This window comes from Boleophthalmus pectinirostris, unplaced genomic scaffold (assembly GCF_026225935.1).
Source record: "Boleophthalmus pectinirostris isolate CB_2022bp ecotype Guang Dong unplaced genomic scaffold, ASM2622593v1 HiC_scaffold_16, whole genome shotgun sequence".
NCBI lineage: Eukaryota > Metazoa > Chordata > Actinopteri > Gobiiformes > Gobiidae > Boleophthalmus > Boleophthalmus pectinirostris.
In genome coordinates, this window is record NW_026571095.1 from 26,305,087 (window position 1) to 26,331,739 (window position 26,653).

Here is a 26,653-nt window from a genome sequence, read left to right on the forward strand (position 1 = left end):
CTGGTCTTTGCCCAGACTTTACTTAACCGTATTAAAAATATTATTGATAGAAGACGAGGAAACAAGGTCCATGCAGCATGATTTAGTCCTGTTAAATCCTGTTTTAGACCTGGTCTAGACCTGGTTTACACCTGGTTTTAGACCTGGTTTAGTCCTGGTTTAGACCTGGTTTAGACCTGGTTTAGACCTGGTTTAGTCCTGGTTTGGACCTGGTTTGGACCTGGTTTAGTCCTGGTTTGGATCTGGTTTTAGACCTAGTTTAGACTTGGTTTGGACCTGGTTTGGACCTGGTTCAGTCCTGGTTTGGACCTGGTTTTAGACCTGGTTTAGACCTGGTTTAGACCTGGTTTAGTCCTGGGACCTGGTTTTAGTCCTGGTTTTAGACCTGGTTTGGACCTGGTTTGGACCTGGTTTTAGACCTGGTTTAGACCTGGTTTTAGACCTGGTTTTAGACCTGGTTTAGACCTGGTTTTAGTCCTGGTTTGGGCCTGGTTTAGTCCTGGTTTAGACCTGGTTTAGACCTGGTTTGGACCTGGTTTGGACCTGGTTTAGACCTGGTTTAGACCTGGTTGGTTTAGACCTGGTTGGACCTGGTTTAGTCCTGGTTTGGACCTGGTTTAGACCTGGTTTGGACCTGATGTGGACTTGGTTTAGTCCTGGTTTGGACCTGAATTGGACATGGTTTGGACCTGGTTTAGACCTGGTTTAGACCTGGTTTAGACCTGGTTTAGACCTGGTTTAGACCGGCAATGAGTGGAATTACCGGAGGAGAAAAAAAAAAAAGAAAAAAAAAAGGGATATAGCCCGAAATGTGAAAACAGGAAAATACTGCAGTGTAATCCATTTACTTTACAACAAAGTAACTGTAATCCAATTACCACTCATTGAAACAGTAACTGTAACCGAATACAGTTACTCATAATTTGTACTCTGATTACGTAACTCTGGTACATGTAATCTGTTACTTATATCTGCCTGAAGGGAGGAGCTAACTACACTAAACACAACTCCTCTGAAACGAACATTGGTTGATAATTTCCATAAATCAATATAACATATGTCCTTAATTCAAGTCATTTTAACTTTGCAAGATTTTAGTTTTGTAGAAGTTTGGTACAGAATAAGACAGGAGATTTTATTAGAGTATTTGTGGGGGAAATTATAGTACTTCAAAAACTGCAGCCTTTGCGATTTGCTAATTGCGTCCATTCAAATTTTTGATTAGATTCCGGCGAACCTTGCAGCCCTCGATCACTACTACACTACTCTACCATTACTGCATTACCAGACCTGTCCTTCTCTCCTCCTCTCCTATAAACGCCGCCGTCTGACACGCGCCCATTCATCACCCTGTTATAACGCTCCCTCTTTCCCCCCTCCCTCTCTTCTCTTCTCTCCGCAGATCGTATTCGAAGTGGTAACCTCGGGCCAGCGCGGTTTGGTGGCCATCAGAGAAGTGGTGGTCCAGGGACACCAGTGCAGTAAGTCCCATCCCAATCCGCCATTAAAACAATATGACAATGCTGAAGCCCATGTCCTCTCCGTGACACCTGTCCAACACGGGGAGCGAACCAAGGCCTCCTGACAAGACAACAATCTGGGAATAGTCCATAAATGTCAACGTCCATAACTCCAGTATGAGTTATGGACGCGCGAAAATGACCTAGGATGACCACGGGAAATAGTTGAAGAACAATACAGCTTTAGTCAGAGTTGGGTAGTGCTTGCATGTATTTGAGTAACTTTTTAAAGGTCATATATTACTCAAAATGTACTGTCTGCATCGCAAAATGCTCTGTTCCACCTTGTGATGTCTTAAGTTAATGCCTATCTTTTACTTTTGTTTGGTAGAAATTGGAAATGCCAGGGCTGAAATTATCCAAATGATTCTAGTGAAGGTGTATGGAGTTTAAAAACACAGTGGAGCACTTCTTGTGTCTTCTTTGAGAGAAGAACTCAGTGTAAATAAACAGGGTTTGTGTGTTAAACATGTGTGAATGAAACAAAACACAACTCCAGGTCCGTTTGTGATCAGAAAATAGAGTAATATGGGCTCTTGAATAAAATTGTACTTCACAGAGTAGTACTCAAGTAATATATTATAGGATGTAACATTACTCTTACTTGAGTAAAAGTTTTGGTTACTCTTGTTGTAAGTCTGCAAGTGACAAAAGTTTAAACTTTATGTTGACAATATGAAACAATTTGAACATTTGTGTTTCTTCTAGATATGATTTTGCTTATTTTGCTCTATTTTTTGTCTGTCCTTGCTCAAAAATTTCTGTTATTTATCTCTTCAGATACATAAAGTTTGATTTTAACTTTTAAGGGACCATATTATGCTATTTTCTGCTCTGTGTTATACTGTTGTATGTTGTTTCCTCATCACAAACAGACCTGGAGTTGTGTTTTGTTTCATTTACATGTTTAACACACCAACACTGCATATTTAGGCTGAGCTCTTCTAAGTAACAAAGTTTTTATTTTTATAGCGCTTTTCACAGAAATTGTGTCACAAAGATGCATTACAGAGCATTATTCTTTGACTCTATACCCAGTGGTGGTGAGCTACTATTGTAGCCACAGCTGCCCTGGGGCAGACTAACGGAAACAAGGCTGTCAATCTACACCATCGGTCCCTCCGACCACCACAATCACTCACGCACACACCACTTTCATACTGTGTGGGTGAAGTGTCTTGCCTAAGGACACAATGACGGTTTTTGCGATTGGCGCCCCCCTGTGGCACCTGATTTTCCCAGGTTTCCCATCAAAGGTCCTGCTTAGCTTCTGAGATCTGACGGGATCAGGATTTGACAAGCTGAAACGGAAAACGCTCGAAACACTGGAATTGCCAAGCTCTCCTAAACAAAAAGTAAAGGGTGGCTGTTATCATTAAAACTGCCTCTTCATGACATCACAAGGTGGAACAGAGCATTTTGAGCTTTGGAGATGTGGTCAGACTAATAATAAAGGGTTACTCAAACACGTGTGAATGAAACAAAACACAACTCCAAGTATGTTTTTGATGAGGAAACAACATTATATCATGGCTTAAAGCTCACAAGAGAACATTTTGCCTAATATAAGACCTTCAAGTACAATGTCTCAGTGCTCTTCCCACCTCTGAGTCATATATTAAGAGTTGAGGGAACAAATATCAAATAAATAAGTTCATTTTCTTCTTTCTGTAAATGTGCTAATGTATTTTTTTTTCTACTCCTTAAAGCCTTTAGTCCATATCTGCTCTTGTGTCTGCCCAGCCCTGCTCCCTGTACTCACCGAGCCACTTGTGAACACTTGATGCAGATATAATGGACACCGGGGCATTCAGCAGTTCTCTTTCTGCGCACAGACACTCTGAGACTATAAGCGGAAGAGCTCTTCACATTGTACCTGGTCTGAAGAGTTCTCCATATCACATCATATATACAGCACAGTACATGACATGCAAAATCAAGTCTTTTCAACTTTAAATTATGGAGTTATTTTTGTTTAAAGGTCCTATATTACACAAGCTTGACTCTCGTGCGCTTTAAAGTCACAAACCTGGAGTCGTGTCTTTTGTTTCATTCACACGTTTGAGTAATCCTTTATGATAATTCTGTCTACAATTCCAAAACACCATTATCTGATCCATTTTGTAATGTTGTTTCCTCATCACAAACAGACCTGGAGTTGCGTTTTGTTTCATTCACACTTTTAACACACAAATCCTGCATATTGAGGCAGACTTTTTCTCTGTTCCACCATGTTCCACTGAGTTTTTAAACCACATACACCTTCACTAGAATCATTTGGATCATTTCAGCCCTGGAATTCCCAATCTCCGCTAAACAAAGTTAAAAGGTTAATTTGGTCTTCCGATAATTTATGTTTTTAGATTATTTTTTAAGACCAAGTGTTTGTTTTCATACCTGACAGTTTCAAGTGCTCACCCGCGGTTTTCCTCAGAGTGGTCACGTGATGTTAAGCTATAACGCTATAAACCGGGACGAGGGGCTTTTTTACTCTCTCACACCTGGGATACTGTCCTGAGGAAGTCGGACTGCAGGTGGCGCTGTCGTCCTGCCTCCTCCGGTAGGAAGACGGCACCAAAACTAAGTCCTCAGGATGTTTTTTAATACCTTTTTTCACTATTATTTCCTGTTCTCTTATACCTTGGGCCATCACAAGTTGACAGGGACCAACCCCAACTCAGCCACATTTGGTCTCAGGGCCCAAAAAACACCCTTTAAAATGATGTAACTGTAAATATTAAGGTGACTGCATCTGCATAAATGGCCAAATAACCCGAAAATTTTGCATCCTGACACACACGGGAAACTAGCAGAAAAATAGTCCAAGGCTTGCTGTCTTTCTACTGTCAAATATCACTCTCAGCATACCCTAAAAGACAACAAAACAACAAAATGTCTGTCCGTCTGGCAAATTGTCATTAAAAGTGATAATTTTCAAGAATTTTCTTACATACATCACCGCCTCAAGTCTATGTAATAGTATAAATCAGTCACGGCAACGTCACTCTGAGGAAGACCGAAGAAACTGTCAGGATCAGAAAACAAACTCTTAGTCTGAAAAAAAAAAACAAAAAAACAATAACATTAAAAGGTAGCTGTTAACTTGAAAACTACCACTTCATGACATCACAAGGTGCAACAGAGCATTTTGAGCTTTGGAGATGTACACAGACAAATAATAAAAGGTTACTCAAACATGTGAATGAAACAAAACACAACTCCAGGTTTGTTTTTGAGGAGGTAACAACATTCCAACATGAGCTTTAAGCCATGTTAGAATCTTTTACCTCAAGTCAATTGTCCGTAATATAGAACCGTTTAAAAAGTCGACGATTATCAATAAATTTAAACTCAATATCTCATGTATGTATCATTGGATTCCTATTTGACACTTCCCTTTAGTCACCAAAATACCAGGCGGTGATTGTCGGTGGCTAATGATCGACTAACCGTTTGAAAGTAGAAGAAATCCTCCAAATGTTGTGTCAATAGAGCGTGGATTTGTACGGCTAAAGGAGGCACATCTAAACGGATCAGAGTGGATCAATACGCCTGTGCGCTCAGGTCGATGGAAGCATGTAAAAATGTGAACGGTCGATACGCGCCCTCTGACCACCGGCTTTCTCTGGAGGAAAAAGTGTAATTATGGAACAGAGGTAAAAGCATCAAAATGGAAATGCACAAGTTTGAAAACGCTGTAATGGTACTGAAACACAGATGTCAGTACCTGGGTGTTAGGTGCTGCGTATTTTTGTTTATACTAGTACATGTATGTGTTTGTGGTGGGGTTGTAGTTGTAGTATTAATAGGCTGTATATCTGGGGCGCTCTATGCTCTTGCTCGATCTCGCTGTGCAGCGCCTCAACCTCGACCTCCTCCTCTTTGCCCTCCGTGTACCTTCGGTGTATACTGTTTGGTCAGCGGGAGGTACTACAACTACTATGACTACTTCTACTACTACTACTACTACTACTACTACTATTACTACAACTACTAGTACTACAACAACTACTACAACTAGTAGTAGTACAACAACTACTACAACTACTAATACTACAACAACTACTAATACTACAACAACTACTACAACTACTAGTACTACAACAACTACTAAAACTACTACAACCACTACTACTACAATTACTACTACTACAACAACTACTACTACTACTACTACTACTATTACTACAACTACTACTACTACTACTACGACTACTAGTACTACAACAACTACTACAACTACTAGTACTACTACTACAACTACTACAACCACTACTACTACAACAACTACTACTACTACTACTACTACTACTACTACAACTACTAGTACTACAACTACTAGTACTACAACAACTACTACAACTACAGCTACTACAGCTACTACAACTACTGCTACTACAACTACTACTACTACTACAACTACTACTACAATTACTACTACTACAATTACAACTGCAACTACAACTGCAACTACAACTACAACTACAACTACAACTACTACTACTACTACTACTACTACTACTACTACTACTACTACTACTACTACTACTACTACTACTACAACTACAACTACAACTACAACTACAACTACAACTACAACTACTACAACTACAACTACAACTACAACTACTACTACTACTACTACTACACAACTACAACTACACTACTACAACTACTACTACTACTACTACTACTACTACTACTACTACTACTACTACTACTACTACTACAACTACAACAATTACTACTACTACAACAATTACTACTACTACAACTACAACTACAACAATTACTACTACTACAACTACAACTACAACAATTACTACTACTACTACTACAACTACAACAATTACTACTACTACTACAGCTGCTACTACTGCAACTACTACTGTACAACTGCTGCTGCTACTACTACTTCTACTACTACTTACTACTACTACTACTACTACTACTACTACTATTACTACAACAACAAGTACAACATAAATAAGTACAATTAAATAAAAGACACAGAGGAGCAAAAACCCAGAGAGTAAAAATGGGTCTTAATACAAAACTCAAAACACTGTGTTGCTGTTCAGACGTGGGGCGGGGGGCAGAGCGTTCCAGAGCTTATATAAAAATAAAACAATTTAATGTTTGTAAAACCTTTTGACTCAAACCATGAACAACTTACTACTACTAGGCTACTGTATATTAATTTTGCTACCAATGCTGATGCGACAACCGACACAGTTTCATCATTACATCATTACGTACCCTCATTACGATTAGAAGGACTAGTACTACATAATACACGTACTTCCCCTTGCTCTTGTAGCACTTGACTTGGTGTGGATGTGGCCCAATTGATTTTTCTAATAATACCGGCCCCCTGGCTCCTGGAGGTGTGATGGGCCCAGCGGGGGTCCTGTCTCCTCTGCCTCTGTCATTAAAGCAGTCATTATCAGCAGGAAAAACACATCTGTCCTTTTGACACACAACTACTATTTCAAGATATACTACTACTACTACTACTACTACTACTACTACTACTTTCTCCTTCTAATACAACTACTCCTACTATTACTATTACTATACTACTACTATACTACTACTACTACTACTACTACTACTACTACTACTATTTGTCCTTCTTATAAAACTACTTCTACTATTACTTACTACTACTACTACTACTACTACTGCTACCATCACCACTACTATTAGTACTACCATTACTACTACTAGCACTACTACCACCACTACTATTACTGCCTTTACTACCACTACTGCTAACACCAGTACCTCTAATACTAATACTACTTCTACTACTACCACTGCTGCTACTACTACTACTACTACTACAACTACTACCATCATTACTGCTACTAGCACTATTACTACTCTCACTATTATTACTACCTCTACTACTACAACTACTACCACTACTACAACCAGCACCTCTACTACTACTACAACTACTACACTACTACTACTACTACTACTACTACTACTACCACTACCACTATTGCTACCTCTATTATAACTACTACTACCACTACTACCTCCAGTACCTCTACTACCTACTACTACTACTATTACTACTATTACTACTACTACTACACTACTACTACTAGCACTACTACCACCACTACTATTACTGCCTTTACTACCACTACTGCTAACACCAGTACCTCTAATACTACTAACTACTACTACTACTACTACTACCACTGCTGCTACTACTACTACTACTACTACAACTACTACCATCATTACTGCTACTAGCACTATTACTACTCTCACTATTATTACTACCTCTACTACTACAGCTACTACCATCATCACTACTACCACTACTAGCACTATTACTACCTCTACTACAACAAGTACTACCACTACTACAACCAGCACCTCTACTACTACTACAACTACTACCATCATCATCATCACTACTACTACTACTACTACTGCTACTACTACTACTACTACTACTACTACTACCACCACTATTACTTCCTCTATTACAACTACTACTACCACTACTACCTCTACTACCACCAGTACGTCTACTACTACCTCTACTACTACTGTCACTAATCAAATCAAATCAAATCAAATCAAACTTTATTTATAAAGCACTTTTCATACAAAAATATAACACAAAGTGCTTTACACAGATTAAAAACAATCCCACATTTAAAATAAAATACACGTAGGCTGGAAGATTCATTGAAATCTGAAAGCAAAACAAAAACGATCCACAATTTGCAAATCACAGTAGCTGCTGTTTTTGAAGTACCATCATTTCTTCCACTAACAACATAATATTTTGTCTTATACTGCATAAAAAGCTGCTAAACCCTGTAGTTTTATACATCTGTGTTCTTTCTCCATGGAAATGCTATTGCTTAGTCTGGAATATTTCGCAGTATGGCATTAAACCGTTCTGTCTTCATGGAGACCAAACCAGACCAAGTTACAGGTCAGATCTGTGTCGAGGCGATCCCGCTCACAGTCAGAATACCTGTTTTTCTAGGTATTTTTGCGATAAAACCAGCTTTAATTGAATAAATGTAAAGTAGAGCTGTTTAATGTCATACTGTGGAAGTTTCCAGGCAGAGCAATGACACATCCATAGAAACAAGCAGGTGACGGACTCTCCAACAGAAAAGTTACACAGTGCAGCTTTAAGATCTGAACTTACACACTCGTATTATCCAAAGACAAACCACAAATCCACAATCACAATGCCTGTTAGATAAAAAAAAAAATGCAATTGGATAATTTTTCCAACTTCTGGGATGCTGTCTTTGTTCACGTGCACACACAAATCTGATAATAATCTGATTTCTGGGCATTAAAGATTATTTAAATGAGAAGATCCACAAGATCTTGACAGACAGAACAAGATTGATAAGATTTGAGAGTGTGTTTAAAGGTGCACTGTGTAACTTTTCGGTTGGAGGTCAGTCATCTGCTTGTTTCTATGGATATGTCTTTGCTCTGCCTGGAATGTCCCACAGTATGACTTTAAACAGCTCTACTATACATTTATTCAATTGCAGGTGGTTTTATTGCTCAAAAAAGACATTCAGACTGTGAGCGGGAGTCGCCTCTCCACAGATCTGACCTGTAACTTGGCCTGGTTTGGTCTCCATGAAGATAGAAAGGCCATACTGTGACGCTTAACAGACAAAGCAATAACATCTCCATGGAGAAAAGCATTTGACAGATCCTCGACCAGAAAAGTTACACAATGCATCTTTAAAGTTGGATTGGACGAAAAAGGGCGTTAAGTGCTTTGACTTACATTTTTTGAGATCTTTGAAAATCGCTGCCAATTATATTAGCAACAATGTAAATAAAGCAAATAAAAACATGCCAAAATTGTAAACTTAACTCCAAAATTTAAATATTATAAATGATGTTAAAATCTGGTCTCGCCTTGTTTTTGGGGACCAAAATCAGAGGAACCATAATCAGAAATAAACCAGATATTTTTCCTGCTTTCCTGTCATTTTAATGGTCTTATAACTCCTAAAATATTAATCTGATTTTGAGTGTGAGTCTGTATCTGAATTACTCCACAGTGTAAGTGAGTGAATTAGCTTTAGTGTTGGTCTTTGGAGGTTTCGTTTTGTTTCCGATTCAAGGTCGCTCCACTGAATCGGCCTATTTCCGCGCACAGTGAAGTGATACTAATCAAACGTGCTCTATTTAAGTTATTTTCTAGCCCAATCAAGATACCGTTAATGAGTGTGCTTAGGAAAGAGAATAGACCTTTACATAGAAATGGTGTCTTATGATTTAACTATGCAGAGATGAAAAGTGATAAAGGCCGCAGTAGATTCTATATATTATATTCTGTACGTAGTTAAAGTGGTGATATGTAACTTTCTGGAGGTGATATTATCTGCTGAAGTGGGCACTTGGAAAAATGTCAGCTATCGGTCCATGAGGGCATGTTATATCTTGTTATAAAGCTCAGTGTTAAAAGTTGATGTTATAAAGCTTATTGTGATTGGTCCAACAGGTGTCCACTAGGGATGGGCATTCGATAAAATGTTCTAAAATGATACATTTTCGATTAATCATTAACGTTTTTATATTATCATCATTATTATTACTATTACTAATCTGCATAAATAAACTCAACTTTACAACATATAAACCATAACCACTAAAGAGCCACATCATCCCATTTGAAATTATAATGTGTTTAATCTAGTTTTGCGCACCTTTGTTTACGTTTTACAGAAATGAAACTTAAAACCACATGGCTCATTTGCATAAACTATACGTGCTGAAAAAAAAAAAACAAAACAGCTCTTTCCTTGTGCGCTGATGCGGTTCAGCTTCTGTCGGACTAAAGGACACGACTCAGTGGATTATAGGTTTTCTTTCTGTGATAGAGGGATTTTGATGATGATATATCACGTTGGAGATGGTTCATGTTTAACGCAGCTCTTTATTTAACATTTCACTCAGTTTATTTATGTTGTTCACTTTATTTATTTTGGCTACTACTGTGATAAAAAGACTGAAAAGTGTCTTTTGGACGCATGCGCACTCAACTTTATGTTGCAGTAACCAGGATACTGCGTTGAAACGACGAAACCGAGATACTCAAAAAACCCGATCATACCCGGGACACTGATGTTCTTGTGAACACACTGAGTGGTTCAGTGATCTCCAAGAAGGTGCCAGAGCCCAAACGTGGGACTGCGAGGACGCAACTCCATTGTTTATGCTGTCAGACGCAGCCTCGTTTCCTTACGCTACGCACAGCAACCTACATTCAGTTTGTCGATTAAAAATGAACATGATCGACGAAATTCTTAATGATCAATTGCCAATTAGTCGACTTATCATGCCCATCCCTAATATCCACACTTCAGATTCCATCCCTGCAGCTGGTTATTTGTACAGAAAAACATTACTGTAATCAGGGCAGCAGTGTTTTGTGATGTCACCAACTACTTGAAAACACAGAGTCCACTAAAGGCAGCATAAACTTTAGAATTAGCCATTTTTGACCAGAAACTTGCAAATGCACCATATTTACTCTAAAGTTGCCAAAAAAATGACTTGGATTACTTTAAAACCACCATATACACAGTTTGGTAGGGAAAAAAATAATTAAGTGAAAAGACTTATTTACTTCTACTTTACAAATATCTCAACTGGAAACAAAATCTGCGCTTTCTGTGATCTGCTGTTAACAATTTGATGGAGGCTCCTGGTATTGGCAGGTATCACTAAAACTATGAAACACCATCTATTTAAGTGAATTTGCTGTGGTCTTGGACGCCGTTAAATGCAGTCCTTGGCACATTTTTCAAAGTGGGTGTGTGGAGATTGGCACAGACTGGAGAAATAGTGATACATTAGATTAAAACCTCACAAATGTTGACTGGATTTCAGACATTTTCGTAACTAAATATTTGTGTTTGTGATTTTTTTTTTTTCTTCTTTCTTTCAGTGAACACGCCACATTTCCTGACGATTAAAGGAGTTGAGGTGAACGCCGGACAGTCTGCGTCGTTTCATTGCACGGTCAATGGACGAAAAAGGGACAACTTCAGACTCTGGCTCCAGGTTTGTATATATATATTTTTCTTCATAATAATTCAGTGATTAGAGCTCTACAGAATATTGCACAGAATCAGTAAATCACAATAAAACCAGTGTTAATTGTGAGAAATGTGGTTTGAACCGTTAAAGAAAATATAAAATAAAAAAAATACTCAAGTAAAATCCTTGTATCATTAGTTTTTCAAAATAAAACCAAAAATAAGAAAATGAAAAGAAAAAAAAATATTTTCTTCCTTTTTTTTTTTTTTTTTGTCTCCAAAACCAAAATGAAAAAATGGATAACAATTTTTTTTTTTTTTTCTGTGTGTGTGTTTAAATGAATGATGGAAAAAAACGGATAACATCACGTAAACGTTTCCCATTTATGTGACTTAAACTGCGATGCCGAACTGAACCAGGACTGAGACTGGGACCAGACCAGAACCAGGACTGAGACTCGGACTGAGACCAGGACCAGACCAGAACTAAGACGGGGACTGAGACCAGTTTAGTCCTGGTTTAGTCTTGGTTTAATCCTGGTTTTGTCTTGGTTTAATCCTGGTTTAGTTTTGATTTAATCCTGGTTTAGTTTTGATTTAATCCTGGTTTAGTTTTGATTAATCCTGGTTTAGTCTTGATTTAAACCTGGTTCAGTCTTGGTTTAATTCAGGTTTAGTCCTGGTTTAGTCCTGGTTCAGTCCAGCATCTCAGTTTAAATCACGGAAACAGGAAAGGTCCATTATCCATTTTTTCCATTATTCATTTAAACACAAAATCAAAAAAAAAAAAATCGTTATCCGTTTTTTCATTTTGGTTTTGGAGACAAATAATGAAGAAAACAGTGTTTTTGTTTTCTTATTTTTGGTTTTATATTGAAAAACGAATGAACTAATGACACATGGATAAAGTAAAAGTATCACATGAAAAAAACTACTAAAATTCGAGAAGGTGCATATGATATAAATTTGTGCATATTTGGGAAAATCCTGAATATTTGGCTGTAGTTGAGCATAAAATAAATATTCGTAAACTCTCGATTGAGTCCAGTCGTGCGCAAAATGTGTTGTGTGTATTTTATCCATCAGAATATGAATTGAAAAGTTACAACATAAAGAATTACAAAAATCACGAAAATGTATGATTACGCTTTCTTCAGTATGAATACAAATTCACAGACACAACTTTACTGTCAAAAATACATTATGACTTTACAGGCATTATTTATTGAGGACAACTTTCTTACTCCATAGGGACCTGATCAGTAATTTGGCCTTGTGGTTTCGTTTCTTCTTCAAATTCATATTTTGTCATTGAGCGGAGCCTTGTAGCTTATCCTCACCAATGTGCTGATGTGAAGGTTATGAAGTTTGACTTTTTTTTTTTTACTTTAAGAAAATGTTAACTGAGGAATTCAACGACCTCCACTTCTTTCAGGGATGAGACTGTACAAACAGACCATATATTAAAATAGTACAGTGAGGCTGGCATAGTTAAAAAGAAATGGACTTATGAATAAATGTGTTACTTTAAATTACTTTCTATAATGATCTGAGCTTCAGCGTTCACCCATGGCATAGAGACATCATTGCAAATCTTAATTACTGCATGAAACGCTTTCTTTGTTCAATTAAAGCAGCACTGTGTAACCTTTAAACCCTGCCTGAAATAAAAAGTACATATTTTTTGCAGTTTGGCAGAGACAGAATTGAGAACTGTGAAGGTGACAAGAATCAAGCTTTTTTTGTTTTGTTTTTTGGAACAGTTTTGTTGAAGTCAAAACTACCAAATTTAAACACAATAAGAAAACATGACTCTATGGCAAAGTCAAGACGGTTCAATAAGTTGTAGTTGTAAAAAGAAAAAAGCGAATAACAACATGTATTTTCTTTGATATAGACTAGATTGTCTATATCCCATAGCCCATCGATCAGGCTTTTTATTTGTGTATCGGCTATTGGCTGTAAATCTCCAATTGAAGCCGATAATTTTATTTGGGCTAACCAGAAAATAAGTGTAAATTTTTTTTTGAGTACTTTTGTGTGAAGAGGGCACTGCTCTCTTATCCCGTCTGTACTAAAACAAGGCCGTGGATGAGTTTCTTTTCAATTTAAGTAGGATTAATTTGAGGAAAATAAGATCAATTTACCCAAAAATATCAACCCTAAATATCGTCGGGGCTTATCGACCATCAGTTTCTCTGGTTTCTAATCCATCAGTATTGTTTGATCTATAAACTATATCCATTAGTAATATGAAAAAACAAACAATTGGCCTGTAAATCAAGGAATTTTGCTCAAAAATACAGTACAGATATGAGCAAAAATAGTCTGTGCATTCCTTTTATTGTTCAGACAACTATGTAGGGCCCTGATTAATTGAATAATAATAGTAGTGATAAATCAACTACTAAAACTATATGAATAACTGTTAATAATTATGCCATGTTGTTGACATCAAAACCATGCCATCAAACATGCCATCAAAATATAGACTGTATGAAGAAGTGGAGTAAAGGAGTCTGACATCACCCATAGCGTTCGGTTCCAGTCAAATGAAGCTCACGATGCTAGAGGTTATAGGAGCGGGTTTGGAGCCAGATCCATATTAGAATTGATTTACAGACAAAATAGCAAAATTTAAAACCCCAGGATCACGTAGAGCGGGTTAAAATGAACATTTTAAGACCAAAATGACAAGGCTCACTGCAGCAGTTACAGAGACGGGTGACAATTTTTCCAATGTAAAGTGAATTGGTGCCAGAGTAGAAGGAGCCAGAAGTGCGCCCATGAACACTTCCTATTGTAACACGGCGGCTGACGAGTTAAAGGTTGTATGGAGGATTTTTTTTTGTTTCAAACTGTCAGTGAAAGTTTAAAATACCATTACAGAGATGCAGCAGTCTTGTAATTATGATGACCAAAAAAAAAAGAACGAAAATCTATCAACTGTGGACGTGTTGAGGCCAGATAAACATCAGCCAATAGAAAACGAGGCTCCCTCATTTTCTATTGGCTGTTCGGTTGTCAATCAAACTCCCTAGTGTAACTGACTCGTCGGAGCGCGGGGATTACGTGGTTTATGCAGTGGTTCTTAGAGGCATTTTCGAACTGTCGCTTCCTCGCATTTCGCACAAAGTTTGTCGCGACGGCGGACGAGAATCCACGACCGGTTCGCCGCAAAAGAAAGTCAGTTTTTGAGGTCGCTGAAAGAAGAAGAGAAGAGGAAAAGGAGCAAAGCCAAACTGAGGTGATTCTTGGAGATCTCGTCCAGCGATGGCGCAACCGAAGCAGACGAAGCGTCTAAAAACTGACGCGTCGGTCGCTGAATTACTTCTAGACAGGAAACTTCAACAGTAATTCTGAATGCGCACAAGGACTGTCGCTGTATTTCTCTTCCCTTAAAAAAATCCTCTATACAACCTTTAACTATGTCCATTTATATCATGGATCTATTAAAATAACTGGATAGGGTATTGCGTACTGGTCACTCACTGGAACTTCAGCGAAAAAAAATCCCTGGGCTGAGACAGGATTTTTCTCTTAGAGTGCAAAGTAATCACAAACTGCTCATGTTTGGCTGACAGGGCACCTACAACGTTCAAAAAATGTCGGAATTTGGGGTGATTATTACCAATTTTTGAAAACATAAACTTTTTCTCAACTCAAAAATCCTTCAGTTGTTTTAAAAAAAGGCTTTATAATCGTTATCTCCGACTCCGCTTTAGCTCTTCTCGCTCTGATTGGTCAAAGAGATCACGTGATGAACGAGACGGCGGGAGAAAAGAGCACTACTGCACATGCTCAATCGACTCAGAGCCACCAGAAGTACCTCGCCGGGCCAAAGAAATCATCTGGAGCCATGCACCATTGAGCTCGGCCCTTTGACTTGAATGGGCAGCCATTTTGAAACCTCGGTGCTTGATTTATATATGCAGGAGATGCATCAATATGACCATTAAAGATAAACTATTTCTTTTTTAATGAGTGAAAATGAATAGTCTACTAAAATAGATGTTAATTGCAACCCCATTATTTCTGTAAAAACAAATCCAACCTAATCCTAACCCTCATCCCACTCAGAGCGTCCACCTCTGCTCCGTTGCCTCGACCTTGACGTTATCAGCCGAGTTGGCGTTTCCTCCTAACCCGACCCCGGCCCGCCTCTGCCGTCGCTAAAGCTAAAGGCCCCCGCCACGCCGTCCCGCTCCTCCATCACTTTAACAAACGCGCCCTCGTTAGCCGCCGCGCTGGAAAAACAAGCATTAAGAGCAGTCCCCCCAATGACGCTAATGAAGAAATATCTCTAATGAACAAACGTCCCCCATCTGCCTGCTGCGAGGGCGGACAGCTGCGGAGAGCCGGCGCAGTTTAGCATTGTGTCCGTGATGGATGCACGTGCGGTCGCTAAATCACCAAAGGGAATGACAGAGAGATGTAAACAAACAAGATGGCGGCGGTGAGTGAAGGTCGAGACACTTTACTTATTAAAGCGTTCCATTTTGGACGCCGCAGTAGTTGTGCTTCGTCCAAAAAGGGCAGTTCGACAATGAACAGTGCGCGTGGGTGTGTGAGGGGAGTTGGTGAAGCTAACCTGGCCACAGCGGCATTAGTCTGAATAATGTAGAGTGACCAGATGTCCCTATTTACCCGGGACAGTCCCAGTTTTGAGCCCTGTGTCCCCTGTCCCAGCAGATTTATCAAAAAACAGTGATTTGTCCCAGTTTTATACAAGAAATGTCCCTGAAGTCCCTATTATTGACCAATTTGATCCCTGCCAACAGTAAAGAACAGACGTAGGGACCTGCAAGTCGTGACTTGGACTCGAGCCAAACTTGAGTCACTATTTTTAGGACTTGAGACTTGACTTGATAAAATGGACTAAGACTTGGGACTCAACTTGAACTTGAAGACTTGAAAAGCACTTTTAAATCTGAATTCTTTCTATTCTGACTGTAATGATTCACTCTATGATCTTGTCAAGACATTTAAAAAGGAAAAAAATGTTTCTACAACTCTTATACACTCTATAAATACTCATATATAAATATACTATGACTTTCTAAGTACAATTTATCTTAAAAGTCACATGAATTACAGAAATCAACAGCCTATCTATAGGGTGGTGGTACGTTCTCGTCTTGCTCAGTCACAAGGCCAAGCTCATACCGGAAATCCAAAGTTGCTTGGAGTTTACTTAAAAGGACTTGAATACATGACTAGAAAGACAGTATCTTCAAGTAAGCAGAGCACGAACATGGAATTAACTTGGACTTATGAGGCACAGGTGACTCAAAGATTCACACTTGCAATATCTACTTCCAGTCGTCTGCTTGATCTGCCAGGTTTCTGAGAACTGGCTCACTAATGTATCTTGTGAGAGACTATATGTATGCTATGAGATCTTAGTTGAAGTACGGGCCCTTTCCCTCTGGGATAATCATAGGATAGGAAGCATTTTGTTAGTTAATGGTATTTAGAAGATCTATATTTTCAAGATAAAGTGAGTACTGCTTAACAATGAACCAATAACACAAAGCAAAATAGAAGGTGATACATTATCTTGAGACTAGTCTACGCGTTAGTATACAGCGTGTTCATCTGTGTTTGATTCGGTTCTTGATCTGTGCCATAACATAAAGTTATGCCTTAATAATGGGAAGAATGTCACCAGTACAGTAATATACGTGCATCCATTTTTTCCAAATTACAAAAGTACTCTCCTAACAATATTCTAGGTCACCCTGGAATAAGCATATAAGTATGGTTGTATTCAAGTTGGAGTATGAAGGTTAACAAATAACCACAAATCCAGAAATTCTTAAATCAAATAAGTCTTAAAGAAGTTCATACAAACGAAACAAATTTGTGAGGGAGATCTGCAGTTGCTGCTCCTCGAGCTCCAACTAACCTGACCTTGCAGGTCTCCGCGTCCTTCTGAGGTGTTCTTTTACATAGTTACTGTCCAGAGAGATCAAATATTTTAGCTATCCCACTAATAGCGGACCTTGCGCTCTTCAGTTAACTTTTTTGGATTAACATACCGGGACCAATCACTGTTTTTTGATAAATCTGCTGGGACATATAAGAGGTGTTACACAGAGGGCTCATATAACCTGAGGAACTCAGCTTCCACGTTGGTAAATCAGTGTAGATAACTCTGGTCCTTTCTTATTGTTAGTACCTTGCCACTAGAGCGTTAGGCCAGGTTATAAGCTGTCGCATCAACGACTCCCGTCCGCTGAAACGCTTACATGTGATCCACCACACCAAATTCCCCCTGGCAACTTGTGTACAATCAGTAAGATGTCGATTACTCCTCTTTTTGGAAAAACGATGTCAATCACTAACCAAACATTCTACTTAAGCGCGTCCAAAAACTGATGGATGACGTCTTTAATATAAAGTAAAGTGTCACTCAGTACCTTATGCACTTCACCTGACGAGTCCCCTATCTGAATTAACTAGTTTCCTTGTTTGTACATCGTTGCTCTTATTACACTTTTTTCTCGTTGTGTGAAATTTATGCTGACTCGTGACACGGTGCAATCATACATAATTTGAGATCATCAATGCTCATACCACTGCGTCGCTCGGGCTCTTCTCGCAGCTGTCCCCCACCTCCTCTGTGGCAGCAGGGACAGATGGGGTCATCGTTTGTCTACGATAAAGCTGTATAGTTCTTTCGATTAGCGTCCCTTAATCCGTGTGCAGCAGAAGCCTTCTCTACAAGATTGTGGACATTGTCCTACCCAGCTGAGCGAGCTGGCATATCGCAGCAGCGCGGTTGATTTAAAAGGTGCATAGGCACAAGGAGACGGATCGGTCACGGGACTTGGGGTGAACTTAAATATACCTATACGTCGACGGCTAGGAGCGAGAGCCGGGTGGTCTCGGGTCCTGTATGGTAAGGCAATGCCATGGCACGAGGCGCACAAATCGGCGGTGAAACAAGAGTACGTTGTTATAAAGCTATCTGGTGGGAGCAGAAGAAACTCACGAGAATTCGATCTAGAGTGTGCGACGAAATGGCTTCGAAATCGGGAAAATAAACACAGCGTCGTCTAAGCTTATGTTTGAGTTGATAGGATGTATTGATAATATACAATGAGATTTTTACACACAGAAAAGATATATTAGGAAGAATGACCAAGACAATTAACATGCCTTATAGTTTCCCTTATGTAGATACTAGTGTCTGATTTTATTCGCATCGATTTTTACAAACAAGGAACGTAATAGAATTATATTTTTAATGCGTAGCATATTCGGAACTGTTTTCCTTTTTCAAAATGTCTGGCGCATGCGTGGACACAATCCCCTCCTCCCCTGCTATCTAGTCTCTACGTAGAAATCGCGTCCGTAGCGTCCTCAACGCCGTCCAGGGCGCCACGATATAGCGTAGGAATTAGTGGCTTTACCAGCCAGGTTGCGGCATGACGACTTTGTTATGAGAGCAGGCTACACGCGTAGCAGTGTTGGTTAGAGTGCCTGGTGGCTAAGTACGAGAGCCAAAGTGAAGGGCGGTGTGGGACGCGACATTGTCGTGGCGCTAGGGCCTACCCTGCCCAGAATCCAGAGTGCAGCAGTGCCAGTAGTCAAGTTAGCGGAGCAGCGGTGATCTAGCTTGAGATGGAGACCGAGGATCAGAGGGAGGACAAGGAGAGAAGACGCGTAACAGTAGCGCGGCGAGGAGTAGTGGAGATATCCGTATGTCGACACGAAGAATGGCGAATGAAGTGATGCAGTGTGTGAAGAACCAGAAACGCTGGGAAGAGGAATGAGGAGAGTGAGTCTGAGGGAATTGGGAGGTGAGCACAAAAGTGATGAAGTGTTATTGTGTTTCCAAAAATGTGGTAATATGAAATTCAGTCGCACACGAATATCCAAAAGCCACTTTATATGAACGTTTGTCAGAACGCCGCCAGCTGAGTCAGCACAACAGGGAACGTAAGCGTTTGTTTCTGATTTTAGCTTCCTTGATGACGAATCCCAAAAGCGGAAATAATCTCGTCTCAGCAGACATAGGCCACTATAGTGCGAATTCTTTCGTTTTGTCTCGCTGAAAAAGTACCGCTAGTGTTATGTGACAGTCTACCGCCATAAGCCTCCCTATACCCAGTATATAATTATTAATATGAGTAATAGATCAGTGATTATTATCACATAGATAGAGACAGTAAGTAAGCGTTGTATAGATGGATTCATTATTATGATGAAGCGCGTGAGTACCAGAAGAAAAGATGTATACAATGCCGACATGTGCGCTTGGGACCATATGTGCGCATTCAAGAATTACCTCTTTATGACGGGCTTGAGACGTTTCCTGTCCTAGAAGTATTCAGTCGACCCGCATCTGTTCGTCAGTGTTGTTAGACGGCTGCTCGTCCATGCTTTCTCGGCTCCGGGCAGCCAATCGAATAGACCGAGTACTTCTATACGCGAAAGAATCTCACACCTTCATGTTTGTGCTTTGTCACCGTTTTTCCTCTGGCTCTTTCTGCTTTGTCTAGTCGACCTCATATCACACACACTGTCCGGTCTCCTTTTCTTTGTCCAGCAGGATTCTCTCTAAAACACGGACCGCTTCCTTGTCGGCGCGGATCTACAAACCTGCTTCCTGGTGCAGATTACATGCGATGTCGAACGAGTACAGTTCGACAAACAATGCCACTTTGTCGTCAAAAGCTGCAAAAGCGTGATATGGTAACTTCAACGTCAAATCCACGCAAGAACGTCCGACACCTCTCAGTTTATAGAGAGAGCTTGTGTATTGCGACAACCTGAGAACTGGTCCAAATGAAAGTGAAGGAGGAGCCTTCGTTAATTCTATATTCAGCAGTTTATCCTGGTTGCGCCCCTCAAACTACGGTCTTCGCCAGTTTCCGAATTAGATTTTTGCGGATCTGCTTGTTTTATTTATTCATTGTTTGGCGGTCATCATTAATACAAAACTGCTGGCAGTCTCATGTAAAATATGTAATGTCTCAGTCTGTAAACCAATCTTTCAACTGACAGTTGAAGCGAGAAACAAAGACACAAGTCCATCCAATTACAACTTTAGACAGTCAGCCGGCTTCTGATGTGACAAATAGGAGTGTTCCATTTGGTGCGACAGCCTTTAGCACTAGAGCTCGTAGGCCGCGTTCATGTATCTTCTGGTTCTGAAATATCTGTATCACAAGTTCACTGAAATATCAGCTGTCCCCACACCCACGATTCACCATCCTTGGATGGAACCTGCTCGACAGGGAAGCTGCTTCTTGGTCACTTATCCTTATTGGCTTGAGAATACGATATGCAATGTTTATGTTAACCGCCCATACTACCAGCAATGAATCCGTGCGCGAGGTTTTAAATTGTTGATCTATTTTTGTTTCCTTGGATTTCTCATTCTTTATTATTGGTCTGGCTCTAGAGATCGCCTCCACTATAAACTCTTAAGACTCCCAGAGGGTGCAGCTTTCCATCTGACTGGACGCACGCCTATCGACCACCTAGGGTATGATGGTCGAGACTCCTTTTCAATCATCCAGATCAATTTTACATTATTGCATCATAACATTTTATATCTGAAAATGGCACGTTTTGGATGTCAACACAACGATGGACATAATTTCAATAAACCAGCTTATTATCATAGGTTTTCGCTAGTTGATTTATCACGTACTATACTTTATATTTCGCACTACTAATAATACATACATGGTCCGAGCCACTTGACAGAATAAGTAGTTGTTCTGCACTAGCAATAAACGGTATAGGTGAACCACATAGACACATCTAGAGGGCTTTACTAGCTACAATAGTCTGTACTGTACTATGTGAATGTTGTAAGAAGTAACTAAGCAAATTACACTTGATTGAATCAACAGCAAACAAAAATATGCATTCATGTATGTTTTAATCTAAGTATCTAATTGATATGTAAAAGTAGGAACTATAGCGTTGTACAATAGATTTGCGCTACCACAACTTAAATGAGAGTAACGAATATATAGTAAACCGTAACATGAACCATGATTGGTCCGCATATATATAATGCCCCGGACTGAGAGCATTACGATATGAGTCAGATATTTGTTAGGGTATATATTTCGAATCTTCATTTGCCTAAAGCCAAGTATTAAGTTCTGACATTTAAGAGTTATCGAACTATGTAACTACTCTGATGCACTAGACAGAGGCCTATTATAGTATGTTACACGAGTACGCAGATTCCGTAGCGACATATCAGCTTAAGATACTAAGTTGTCCGCTCCACAATTATCAACACAAAAGTACAAAGAGCAACATATAATAACTGGCAAAAGTAAATAAAAATACTTTACACTTATTCATTTCTGAGTATAAGCCCAAATATAAGTAAGGCAAAATATGGCAAGAACGAGCCTCGCGACATAATGTAGAGGGATTATATTACCAAGCCCAGACATTAGCCAGTTATTAATTACTATGTACACCTGTCCAAATTAAAAATGAACCTCTGATTCGATGAGGATCACTAGTGGGATATGATTAGAAAATCAATTCTACTTTGATACTATTCATTCTAATAGGTGCTAATATCTACATTGTGCTTGTCATTCCCATTTCGTCTGTTTCTTTTCTTCTATCTTATCAGGCGAGCATCGAGCTGTGACAAGAGAGACGTCCTATTGCCCGATATCGAAAGCCGCGTCCATGCAGCTTGCCATACGCAGTCTATGATTATTGCCATTATTACGCGGTGTTTAAATTTGCGCTTAGTCTAATCCGGATTCCACTTCTTAACCGAGAAGAGCTGTGTGATCCACACAGACACCAACACACAAAGGGCTAATGAACTCTGGTGCTTCGCTTCACCACCTTCACAGTTCTCAGTTTCCTGCTCGCAGCTCAAAGTCTGCAAACATCAAGTAGTGTACTACATTAAGTGTCCAGTGGTTGAGTCGAGTCGCACAAGGGCGATTTTCGGAGAAGAGTTCACCAACTCTGAGCATGCACGTGATAATAAGGATGCACATAAGAAAGCTGTTCTCGAAAGCATGACTATGAGTTATGAGTAGATTCGGCTCAACAAGAAACTAGCCTCAATCTACTAGACCAATGGCGTCGATACGCTCGAACAGACTGCTCTAGAAGACAATACTGAGATGAGAAAAATGAACAGTTATAACGCTAGGATCACCATTGTATTTCATAAATGGTAACCATTTGTATGCGTTTAGCTAATACGAATGCCAGCGACCTTCACAATAGAGTAGTAAAGCTATTTGGGCCCTTTAAATACTAGTAGAGTTCTTTGTGTTGTATCGTCTCTCCCTGACAAAGATAGGAGTCGGAGTGTCGATCTAGCGAGACACTTACATCAGATAATAACATCTTAATCTTAAAAGTAAACAAACCATGATAATGCTCAAACATTACAACCTATAATCCATTCAGCATAGCGAGCACTGATGCGGCTAGCCAGCAAACAGATAACCAGGGTAAGGACTGAGCAAGGTCTATCCGCGCATTGATATGACAGAAAATACTGGTATATGATGAGATAGGTGGAAGGTATTGGCAAGTAACGTGGGGGACTATCACGTAACAACTGAAAAGCCATATCCTTTGAATCGAAATCATATGTCCTCTATCTAAATGTGCAGTAAAAAGTCATACCCAAAAGTTGTCGCTCTAATAAATAATAATTATAGTTAAATAAAATAATAATAAATTTTTTGTATGCCCGGCAGCTAAATTGTGCTGTCTTGAATTATGAGTATTCATACTAGAGAGAAAGATGAGTACACAGTACAGTCCCCAACATTTTAGATGATAGGAGTGGGCATTAATTTCGATAATTTATTTTAATGTCTTAGGAGGATTTTGAGTTACGGTTAGCAATTAAACGATTGTATTTTCTATGGAATTAATTTTTCTTAGTTAGTGGATATATATATATTAATACTATACAAATACATATTTTATTGTACTTCTGTTCTTAGATCGCGCATGAGAGCGATCACCTGCTTATAACCAGAGCGAAATGTATAGAGTATCATAAACCAGCGTTATAGAGCACACAATTTACATGCCTAGTTAGAGATTATAACACTCTTAATGTGCAGCCTTTTTAGCGAGCGACATTCCATGGATTTAATTCGTTATTTATCCAGGATAATTATTCCCAGAGAGAAATTTAACTCTCTATACTTAATCCATTGAGCTAATTGTCTACGCTATTATATATGACGCTTGAATATATATTAGAAACAATATTAATACATTGGTCTCCTTGTGCTGCTGATTTCGGTTTAGTGTCTTCTGTTCGACTAAATGGTACATCGTACTCAGTAGACGTTAGTGTGTTTTCTGTGACTGAGGGATTGTGATGTCTGTATGCGTGAGTTCCCTTGTTCTTGTGTTGTGTGAGATTGGAATGGTATCATTGTTTTCCCACACGATCAGAGCATGTGCTGTTTAGCACAGTTCTTCACGTTTCACTCACTTTTTAATAAATGTTGGGCACTATTTATTTGGCTGGCTGTTGTTGAGATTAAGAGCTGAAAAGTCTTGTCTTAGGATTGCTCTGGGCAAACTTCTAACTTTATGATGGTGTATAGCAGTGCAACCGTTGACGAAAACCGGGAGCTACTGATTAAGCCAAGGACTGAACACCAGGCTTCTATTGTAATAACCGCGAGAGCATAAATCACCACAGGATTGAAAAATATCAGATCTGTACATGGATTGTACAAAGAACTAAACCGCCACAGGGAATTTGAAAACGACGCTGCTACGAAACCCAAGTGATTATCATCAAACCACGAGAGAGTTAACCAAAGAGCAAACAGGTGGAGGCTACCTTGGGTCACAGGGACCTCCCGAGTCTGGTCCGGTTCTGTCGCAGTGGTTCTAGACTGCAGGTCCTCTGGGTCCCTGTTCTTTCACGTCACGTGATGCAGTTCACGGCGAAGCACTCACGCAAGGTCTTGTCGATTATTGAAAAATCTCCACCACAGAAATTCTTAGAGTAGAAAATCACATTATGTCGATATCAGGTCGAATCTGTGTTGTTAAAACACCACCTGGGCGTCTCACTGTTAGAATAAAGTTTGAGCAGAATCCATAACCGACACCCTACTCACACCCACAGCCAAAGGCGAAAGAGAAATAATGAAGCAATGCTGCTTACAGATGACTAGAGTATTGACGGTTTGTGAGAGGAAGGAAGACATGTCTGTGAATGTCAACAAAATTACTATTTGGCAATCTCACTGTTTGGTTATAAACGCAGGTGACAACCAACCACCAAAGGGAAATCTGTCTCTGTTGTTCTTATTGTTCATAGTTCATATCTAGTCCTCTATAGTAACACACTCTAGCGTCTCAGAGGCTGCCTCTTGTTAGTCTTACGGAGATAACCACCTTCCGCAATGACAAGTTACACAGTAAGTTTCATCTGATACTTTGAGTAATATCATCATGTGTCTCTTTTTGTCTATCTGATAGTCCTGTCCCGATCCTTTATCTCTACCTTGTAAATCTTCCACTGAGCATTTAATCATTGTTTGATTCCGATCTATCCAGAGGGGACAATGTAAGGGGTCGCGCGCGCGGCGTGCTATCGCACTAAATGTCTAGGTACAACAGGCAGTCCGCTCTACCTCGCGAGCGTCTATTCTTGCCACTTAACCTCACCAGCTCCACTGCCTGACAGCTCGATTTTTTAAATAAGTATAGGATGATAAGAATATGACTATACTGCGAGACACGCCAACTTAGGCCGAGCCTAATGAAAATATGAGTTCCCGCTCCACTTATTTGTTACCTTGCGTCACCCTAATCATATTGTTACTCGCTCCTGCCTGCACCGAACTCCCGGAACGACTCCTTGACCGTCGTTCTAACCTTGCGAGCACAACTCTCTTTAACGCTGTCCTATGTATAGCGCGGCGGTCGTCTTCACTTGACAGTATGAAGATGATATGAGAGATAATAGCATCTTAAAATCAGACTCCACGAATTAGGAAGGCGTGTCTACGGAATACGATCAGTGAATAAATCCACCCGGTGCAATACCAATTTGGTGTTCGGGACATTGGGTAGCTGAGAGAGCTTGAACATGTATCACTATTACTCCAGTCTGATGTCAAACTCCACACACCCCTTTTGGAAAAATGGTGCCAAGGGACTGCAATTAAACAGCGTCAAGACCACAATAGTCATAAAATGTTTCCATATGAGAATGTTTTACACACTGGTTGATATGCTACCTATGCCTTGCTAAGATGAATCCTACGCCCACAGCCAAGGACAAGAGACCCTATTCACTATATTCTTATTTAAGATCGCTAAGGCAAGTCAGACAAGCGAGGCGATTTTGTAAGCTTGATGGAGCTTGGCTGTTGGTCGTCTTCTTATATATATGTATACAAGACATTAACAGATATCGAGACGGTACGTCTAATGATCTTAATCACAAATTTTATAAAGTTGTGCACTACCCCGTAAGAATCCATCAATAACACACTAGTGATATTAAGGGGGTTTTAGACATGGCTTAAAAGTATTTTCTTGCATAGTGGCAATGTGCTTTTTCTTATTTCTATTTTATGATCCGACGACGAAGCCTAATTTTTTTTATCAGTGAATATTGTTGTATATGAAAAGATGGGTGTGTCAAGTAGGGTTCTAAGCTAAATAGACATTGGAGATCCGCATAGAAAGTGGCTTAGCGAGAGTGGATGAGTTACTACAGTAGATTTGGGGTTTGGTACGTGGGTGTTTTGGAGCTTTTCTGTGCAGAGTTTGCATGTTGTCCCTGGTTCTTGATGGGTACTGATGCACAATCCAGCTTTTTAAGTTTGCATACTCATATCGATTGTAATCCGCTGATACTAGTGAACCGATACCAGTGAAGGGACAGAAAATTGCACTTATTTCCTTAAAACAGTTCACTTATTACACAAGAGATTCAATTGCGTTAAGTAATGGTTATTAATCCTTCAAATGACGATTGAGCCGAGGTGGGACCAAGTCGTTGTTTGGCAAGTCTCAAGTAAGTCTCAAATCTTTGACCTCAAGTCCAAGTCAAGTCCCGAGTCA

General features: G+C 39.6%; 1 protein-coding gene across 1 annotated transcript in view; it reads left to right on the plus strand.

Moving 5' to 3' along the window:
* LOC110153462 (protein tyrosine phosphatase receptor type M) overlaps positions 1–26,653 on the plus strand; it is a 583,698-nt gene that overhangs the window by 171,646 nt on the left and 385,399 nt on the right. Inside the window, exons 4-5 of the mRNA XM_055151363.1 lie at positions 1,403–1,481; positions 11,488–11,603. Of these exons, the coding sequence (XP_055007338.1) occupies positions 1,403–1,481; positions 11,488–11,603 (195 nt within the window). The remainder of the gene's footprint in view (positions 1–1,402; positions 1,482–11,487; positions 11,604–26,653) is intronic.